The sequence below is a fragment of the Lynx rufus genome, unplaced genomic scaffold (assembly GCF_022079265.1).
Source record: "Lynx rufus isolate CCGP_SWC_20201006 ecotype Redwood Valley unplaced genomic scaffold, mLynRuf1.p SCAF_16, whole genome shotgun sequence".
Lineage (NCBI taxonomy): Eukaryota > Metazoa > Chordata > Mammalia > Carnivora > Felidae > Lynx > Lynx rufus.
In genome coordinates this window covers 10,757,441-10,765,369 of record NW_025814830.1, presented here as the reverse complement: position 1 = coordinate 10,765,369, position 7,929 = coordinate 10,757,441, and the positions used below count along the sequence as shown (strand labels likewise).

Here is a 7,929-nt window from a genome sequence, read left to right as displayed (position 1 = left end):
CTCCCAAATCGGAGGAAGGAGGGGCGGGGGGCTCAGACTCAGGCTTGAGAGAACGGAGGGCTAGGCGCCCGAACTTGTGGGTCTGTTGTAGGAGGGCCTGGGGGGCCTGGTCTGCATCTGAGCGAAGAGGTGGTTCGGAGACCCGGACCCCTAAATCTGAAAAAGGAGGGGCCGAGGCCCGAGCCCTTGGCTCCCACCCGTCCGTGTTTCGGTGGATGGTCGGCCCTTCCCCGCGCAAAGCCCCCTCTCCAGCCTCTTTGAGCGTCTTCCAATCCCTAGCGTCCTGGCTCTCGGGGCCGATGACTCAGCAGATAGGGGAGCGGAGGGGGGGTCCGTCTGACTCAGGGATGGGAAATGCTCCCTGTCTCCAGGGAATCGAAACTCCTCCAGGATCGCGGCCAGAGCCGAGCCAGACTCCGGGGACCCCAGGGTATCCCCCACCTCCCGTTTTCCCGCCGCCTCCGTCCTACTAGCGGCACTGGGATTTGGAGCCCAGCGGGGAGGTGGGTGCCAGGCACCTCCCCTTTCCCTTTTCCCCGTTGTCCTCCAGGCTGTGTTTACAGGCGACAGAAGCCCTGGTTACGAGAGAGGAACCCGGGCGTCCGGGTCGAGCCTCCTCGTCACGGCTTCCAGGAAGCCCCCCTCCCCCGCCCCTTGCGAGTGAGTCACGGGCAAGCGGGAGGCTGCAACCGTGCCAAAGCCGCCCGCAGCCGCCCAGCTCACGGGACCGGCCGGGAAGGCCCCTCAGCCCCAGAAAGCGCCGCACCAGGGATTCCCCCGAGCTGGGGCCGACGAGGCAAGTCGGTGTGCCTGGCAGACTCTTCCCACCTCAACACAAGCCCGCGGCCACAGCCTGCAACAATGAGCTTGCCACCCTCATGACTGCACGCTATGGCTATGATTTCTACCCCCTTGTTTTCACTCAGGGCGGCCAGCTCACCAAGACCCCCTTTAAGAATAAGCTTTCTTCCCAGGTCTTAACAGATTGTCACTCAGGGCACCCTCCTGACCATCAAACACTTGCCAATGTGGGGAGGAATCCTAGCAAATTAAGAATTCTCTCAAGGCACACCCATTCAAAAGAGACCCATCCGACCATCAGTTGGGGGATGACCCGTTTCTTCCATCTCAAAACAGCTTTCCTTTCCGTCGAGGCAACCCTCCGCCACAATAAAAGACCTCCTCCTTTCCAATCTGGAGGCTTCTCAGGCGGCACACTCTTTACATAATTCCAGACCCTGATGTTAGACTGTTGCCACTTACTAACACGCACTTGGGACAGTAACTTGGCCTCTCTGTGCCTGGGTTTCCTCGTGTGCAAAACGGGTGTATAACCTCCTTGAGTTGCCGTCTGTAAAGCACTTTCATAGAACGGTGCTTAGCCCAGAGGAAACGATCGGAAGTGCCGTGCTCTGCGTGAGCAGGAGAGGCTCCTTTCCTGCCTCGCCAGGTATCCGGGACCCTCGCCCCCGCGAGTGGGGGTGGAGGGGACGGCGGTCAAGCTCGCTGAATCTGGGCTGTTTGGGAAGGAGACCGAACCAGGCGGGCAGGTCTCAGAATCCCCCACCTGGCCTGTTGGTCCCCTCTCCGTTCCCTACGGATTTCTGTATGTAGGTGTTTGTTTCTGCTTGTTTTTCTCCCTTTTTCTATTTCTTTTTGTGACCCTCCCTCTCGCTTGTCTCCTTGAGTTTGTCTCTTTGGGACGCTCTACCATGTCTTTTCTGTCTCCCAACTTATCCTCCTCTCCCTGCCCTGTCTCACCCTGTCAGTGTACGTCTCCCAGTGTGTGTCTCTCCCTCCCTGTCTCTAGGTTTTTCTCTTCGGGTCTCTCCATTTCTGTCTCTTTCTCGCTCTGCGTCTCTCTCCGCCCCCCCCCCCCCCCCCGGCCGTCTCTCCCGCGCACGCCCTCTTGGCCCCTGCCCAGGTCAATTCCCCCAGGAGCCCTGCCCCCACCACGGCTCAGTTCGATTCTCCGCGCCTCAGTCTCCAGCCTTGAAAACTGGGCCGACACCCGTCCCCCCCGCCCCCCACCGTGGGCACTCCCCGCCCGGTCGCGGGCCCGCCTCCCCGCGCGTCCCGGCGGGGTGCCGGGCGGGCCTTGCTGGGGGCGCGCGTCCGGGAAGCGCCCCTCCTGGCCCCACCCACCCGGGCGGGCCCCACTGGCCCCGCCTCCTCACTTCGTGTCTATAAAAACACCGGCTCCACCAGCCAACCGCAGCCTGACTTCAGCGCTCCCACTTTTGGCCGACTTCTCAGCCCATCGGCCGTTCGCGCCGCCATGGATCTCGCCGCCATCTACGAGGTGAGCCCCCGCCGACCGGCCCCCCCGGTGTCCGCATGCCTGACCCCCTTCTTAAGCTAGGGCTCCCAGCGCCGAAAACTCTGGCCCGGGACCTCCGGCTCCTTTCTCAAACTGGAGCTCCATAGAGCCTCACACTCCAGCCCGGGGGCCCTGCCTCCCTTCTCCGACCTGTGCGATCCTCTAGAGGTGAAATGGAGCCTGCGACTTTCGGGTCTCGGCCCAGACATTGGTGGGGTGGCCCTTGGAGGTGGAAAAGTGGAAGACTTTTCTCAGACTAGGGCTGTCTGGAGGCGGAAATGGCCCCACACCTGGTTTTACCCCCTTAGTAGTTGCTGAGGGCGCGGTTTTGCGCGGAGGCGTTTCTGGGGCTGGAGTCTCGGGGTGAGGGGAAGCCGACTTCTGTCTCTCCACCCCTTGACCCAGCGGGGAACTCTGGGAACTCGAAAAGCGACGAGATCCCGGCCCCTGCCTGGGTGAAGTTTGCCTGCTCCTCCAGTTGTGAAACTGGAGAACCCGAGGCGCGGGGGTCAGATCCCGAGAGGCCCAGAGGCTCAAAACTGAGAGGACAGTGGCGTGCCTGTCCTCTTCGGGAAGGCTGGGGTCTCCTCTTGATCCAGCCGGGGGAGCCGGAGTGCCTGGGTGCCTCGGGAGGGGCTTCCGTCGCGAGTAAACTCAGAACCTCCAAATCGGGAGCCCATGTTTTAACGTGGGCAGGTGGGGCTCGGGCCGGGAGCCCACAAACCGGACTGGCAAGCTCTTAGGTGCCCTGCAGCTGTGGTGGGGCGTCACCCAGCATTTTCGGTGTCTTAACCGGTCCCTGTTCCCACAGAGCCTCCTGTCGCTGAGCCCTGACCTGCCATCTGACCACGGAGAGACTGAGTCCAGCCCAGGCTGGGCCTCCTCCGGGCTCTGGAGCCTCAGCTCGCCTGACAACAGCCCGGCTGGGGTCGGTGCCCGTCTGCCTGGCCGCTCCACCAGCCTGGTGGAGGGTCGAAGCTGTGGCTGGGTCCCGCCACCCCCAGGCTTCGCACCCCTGGCGCCCCGCCCAGGCCCTGAACTGTCACCCTCACCCACCTCACCTACTGCGACCCCCACCACCTCATCCCGCTACAAGACTGAGCTATGTCGGACCTTCTCAGAGAGCGGGCGCTGCCGCTATGGGGCTAAGTGCCAGTTTGCCCACGGTCTGGGCGAGCTGCGCCAGGCCAGTCGCCACCCCAAGTACAAGACAGAACTCTGCCACAAGTTCTACCTCCAGGGCCGCTGCCCCTACGGCTCACGCTGCCACTTCATCCACAACCCCAGCGAGGATCTGGCTGTCCCAGGCCACCCCCATGTGCTTCGCCAGAGCATCAGCTTCTCAGGCCTGCCCTCCGGCCGCAGACCATCACCACCACCAGCGGGCCTGGCAGGCCCTTCCCTGTCCTCATGCTCCTTCTCTCCCTCCAGCTCCCCACCACCACCACCTGGGGACCTTCCGCTTTCACCCTCTGCTTTCTCTGCTGCCCCTGGGACCCCTGTGGCCCGAAGGGACCCCACCCCAGCCTGTTGCCCCTCCTGCCGAAGGGCTACGCCGGGTAGCGTCTGGGGGCCCTTGGGTGGCCTGGCTCGGAGCCCCTCTGCACACTCCCTGGGATCTGATCCTGACGAATATGCCAGCAGTGGCAGCAGCCTGGGGGGATCCGACTCACCCGTCTTCGAGGCTGGGGTTTTTGGGCCACCTCAGCCACCTGCAGCCCCCCGGCGCCTCCCCATCTTCAATCGAATCTCTGTTTCTGAGTGAGAAGTGCCTGCCCGGTACAGATCAGCTGGATCTCAAGGGGGCCATTTCTGTTTTGCTGTGGGCTCCACAGGGGCCCTGGGGCTGTGGGGAACTGGGGGACTCAGTCAAGTAGCCTCCCCCCCCCCCAACTTCCAAAGTGCATTAACCCACTCCCCTGACCCCACGCTGGGGCAGGTCCCCAGTGTGCAAGCTCGGTGTTCATGGTGTTGGGGGCAGGAGTGTTTTCTGGGTCCTGTAAAAAAAAAAAAAATGTAGCAGATTTGAGGAAGGCAGTGAGCCCTCTACCCGCCCCTCTTTCCCAATGCTGTGAATAATAGGCTCCTACTGCCCCCCCCTCCCCATTTCTCCTAGACCCTGAGGTTCCAGTGTCTGGTGGTGACTGGAGCCTCCCCCTGAGGGGGAATCCTGGTGCTCAAAATTTCCCTCCAAAAGCAAGTAGCCAAAGCCATTGCCAAACACCCACCCTGCCCCATCCCCCCAGCCATTGGGCCCTTTATTTATGACGACTTTATTTATTCTAATAGATTTTATAGTATTTATATATATTGGGTCGTCTGCTTCCCTTGTGTTTTTCTTCTTCATTTTTGTAATATTGGAAAAGATGGAATAATTATTGTTATAAGTATACTATAATAATATATTAAGTAATATATATTGTTAAAAGTTTATTTTTGTGTTTTTTGGAATTTTTAAATAAAAGGAATCTGTGTGTAAACTTGAATCCTGGATTTTGTGCGGTCTCGAAGCAGTAAGAGGGGCGGGGAGGGTGGCGGGGCACCTTTTTTAGGGATAGACAGGGTCAACCGAAACCCCGGCCGACTGAGCAGCCGGCGGCGCTTACCTGGCAGGAAGTGACGTCACCTGGCCCGGCCGTCCACCTGAGAGGGCGGGGCCAGGTGAGGTCACCTCAAGAACTCGGAGAGCCAGTTCCCGGGGCGCGGGGGTGCAGGCGTTCCCGTCTAGCCGGGCTCCTCGACCCAGCTCTCGGCCGGGCGCGGGCGGGGACGGCATGTTTCCGTCCCCACGGGGCCGAGGGAGGAGGGCGGGGCGGGGCGGAGAGGACGGAATGTGCCGGGGCGCGAGCCCAGGGCGGACGGGGGCGGCCGGGCGCGGCGAGTGGGGGAGGGGGCGTCCCGAAAGTCGGGCCGTCCTGGGATCCCACTACCCGGCGTTCCAGGACGTGAGAGCCTGGGGGACTCAGCCTTTCGGAACCCCCTGGGGGAGGCAAGCTTGAAAGCCTCAGGATTCCAGAATCTCAGAGGTAGTCTGGGCGACTCAGAATTCGAGGCCCTTGGGTGTCTCAGAAAACTTTCCGGGATCCCAGAAGGCAGCATTCTGGCTCTCCGGGCCCCCAGGTCCTCGGAATTGCAGAGTCTTGGCCCGACGGGGCCCGAAAAGTTCGGCATTGCGGGATCTCGGCATCTGGGGGTCCTCGGAAGCTCGAGGTTCCGCGCTCCAGGCGGGGCCGAGCCGGGGGTCGGGCTCGCCGGGCCAAGAGTGTGGGTCGCGGCCGCGTCGGGCGGGGCCCCGAGGACAGCGGCGTCCTCGGACCATACAAGGCAACAAGGCGGCGGGAACCACCCTGGGGCGGGGGAGCCGGCCGCCCCGAGCCCGGAAGCCGCCCCGCGTCAGCGCCGGCGCCCCGCCCCCCTTCCGCCGCCGCCTCCGCCCCCCCTACCCCTTCCCCCCCCCTCCGCTTTCCTCTCCCCATCCCCACTTCCCTCTCCTCTCCCGCCCTCCCCCCGTCAGTTCCTCCTCCCTTACCCTCCTGCGCCACCCTTCCCCCCTCACCCTCTCTTCCTCTCCCCTTTTTATTGTGTTCCCCTTCCAGCCCCCACCCCCTGTCCCTTTACCCCCTTTTCTCTTTCCTTCAGTTCTCTTCCTCTCCCTTCTCGCCTCTTCCTGCCCTCTCCACCCTTTCCCCCCCTGCCTCTCACTCCTTGTCGCCTCGGTTCCACCTATCCTCCCCACCCCTCTGCTGTCTCCTGTCGGGGTTCTCCCTCTCCAGACGCTTCCCCTCCTCTGCCTTCTCCCCTCCCCTTGCCCTCCTCTTTGGCTCGCTCTCCTTGCACACTGGCAGGCCCTGACCATTGATCTCCTCTTCCAGGAAGCTGCCCCCCCCCCGCCTCAGTTTTGGGAAAGGGCTCAGATCCCCAAACTTAGAAGAGGGTTGGAAAAAAATATATAGAAATGCGGAGACCCAAAGACAGTGGGGAGGCAGAGAGCAAGAACAAGCCATGAGGAGACATTTACAGACACTTGAGGTACTAGAAACTGACATCTCTGGCCCCTGCCTTAGCAAAAACAGTCTCTGCTGCTAAAAACAAAAGCGAACCTCATTTGAGAAAATGGTCCCTACCAGCAGCTACCGGTACCAAACACCTGGGAGTCCCCTTGACTCTTCGTTGTCAAACTCACACCCCAGTCCAACAGCAATTCTGTCTGATTCACCTTCTAAATATATCTGTCTCCTCCTGTGGCCCCCACCGTGGTCCTATCCAGCATCATCTCCCACCTGAACATTCATAGCAGTCCCTTCCTGCTTTCCTGGCCCAGGACCTGCCCTCAGTCTCTCCCCACTCCCCAACAAAACAACCACAGGGAACTTGTCCTGACACCTGAGTCAGAGTCCCATCACATGAAAGGCAAAGTCCTAAGACCTCACCAGCCTACGTGGCCTGACTCTTACCTTTGGCTACTCTTGCTCTAGTCACACTGGCTTCCTAGCTGCTCCACCATTATACCTGACCTGCTTCAGCCACAGGGCCTTTGCACAGGCTGCTATGGCTACCTGAAATATTCCCCAGTTATCCCTATGGCTTACTCCCCTCCATTAGGTTCCTGCTCAAATGCCTTCTGAGTGAGATGGTGTTTGACTACTATTACTGCAGCCCACACCGAACCTCCAACACCCCATCCTCTTTCTCATTTGCTCTACTTTCTCCACGACATTCACCACCACCTAACATATAAAATATACTTAGTTTTCATGTTTATAGAAACTTGTCTCTCCAGCTAAGAATGTCAAATCCTCAACGGCAGGGACTTTGTCTTGTTCACTGCTCTATCACTCACACCTAAACCCTAAACAGGAGTCAGTCACATAGTGCACGTTTAGTATTTGTTGAAAGGAACAAACCAACTCAGAAAGAGGGAGGAAAAGGGAAAGTGAAAAATCCAAGACACAGGAGAAAAAAAATATGTGACGTGACTGATGTCAACTAAACTCTTTTTCTCAATTTATACATATATCGAATCATGTACACTTTGGACTAATACAATGTTATATGGCAATTATATCTCAATGAAACTGGGAAAAAGAGAGAGAGAGAAAGATGGAGAAGAAAAAGCAATGCCTTGGACAGTTTGCGGAGGAGAACCCGACACATCTACAGAAGTCTTAAACTGAGATTTGCAGACCCAATTGAATTCGCAGGCATATAAGAGGCGATACCACCCTCTGGCGGCCAAGATGGAAAGGGCACCTCCCCACAGTACAGAACACTCCCGGGCAGCTGCCTTAGTTCCAGGAGTCTTTCTAACCCAAAAACTCCGAAGATCGAATGCTCGCTCCCCTCAGTGGTGATGTAGATGTTTTAGTTCACTTACAAGACGTGTACATTTGTAAAATGCTGGTAACAGAAAAAAAGGTGCTCCAGGTGAGGATCGAACTCACAACCTCGGCATCGCTCCGCTCGCACTGTCGTATAAGTACCGCGCGCTAACCGATTGCGCCACTGGAGCTCCGGCCGCACCCTCGCGCCGCGAGGTCCTTCAGTCGCTTTTGGACACGTGACCCTCCCCGCTGGACAGCTCCGCCTTTACTGCATATGCAAATAAGAAT

At 59.2% G+C, this 7,929-nt stretch overlaps 1 protein-coding gene and 1 non-coding gene across 2 annotated transcripts; one reads left to right on the top strand and one right to left on the bottom strand.

Annotated features, from left to right (window-relative positions):
- The first annotated feature begins 2,196 nt into the window (after positions 1–2,196).
- Positions 2,197–4,630, top strand: ZFP36 (ZFP36 ring finger protein). Its single transcript, XM_047078067.1, has 2 exons — positions 2,197–2,302; positions 3,132–4,630. Exons 1-2 carry the CDS (start codon positions 2,279–2,281, stop codon positions 4,083–4,085), a joined length of 978 nt encoding a protein of 325 aa, XP_046934023.1. The 5' UTR covers positions 2,197–2,278; the 3' UTR covers positions 4,086–4,630.
- A 3,106-nt stretch (positions 4,631–7,736) lies between these two features.
- On the bottom strand, positions 7,737–7,829 carry TRNAI-UAU (transfer RNA isoleucine (anticodon UAU)). The gene is given in 2 exon segments: positions 7,737–7,772; positions 7,792–7,829. It is a non-coding gene; the product is annotated as a tRNA-Ile (tRNA).
- Between the last annotated feature and the right edge of the window lie 100 nt (positions 7,830–7,929).

Coding starts and splice junctions, on each gene's coding strand:
- ZFP36 (XM_047078067.1), top strand. CDS start 2,279: ATGGATCTCGCCGCCATCTACGAG. Junction 2,303..3,131: donor ATCTCGCCGCCATCTACGAG/GTGAGCCCCCGC, acceptor CTGTTCCCACAG/AGCCTCCTGTCGCTGAGCCC.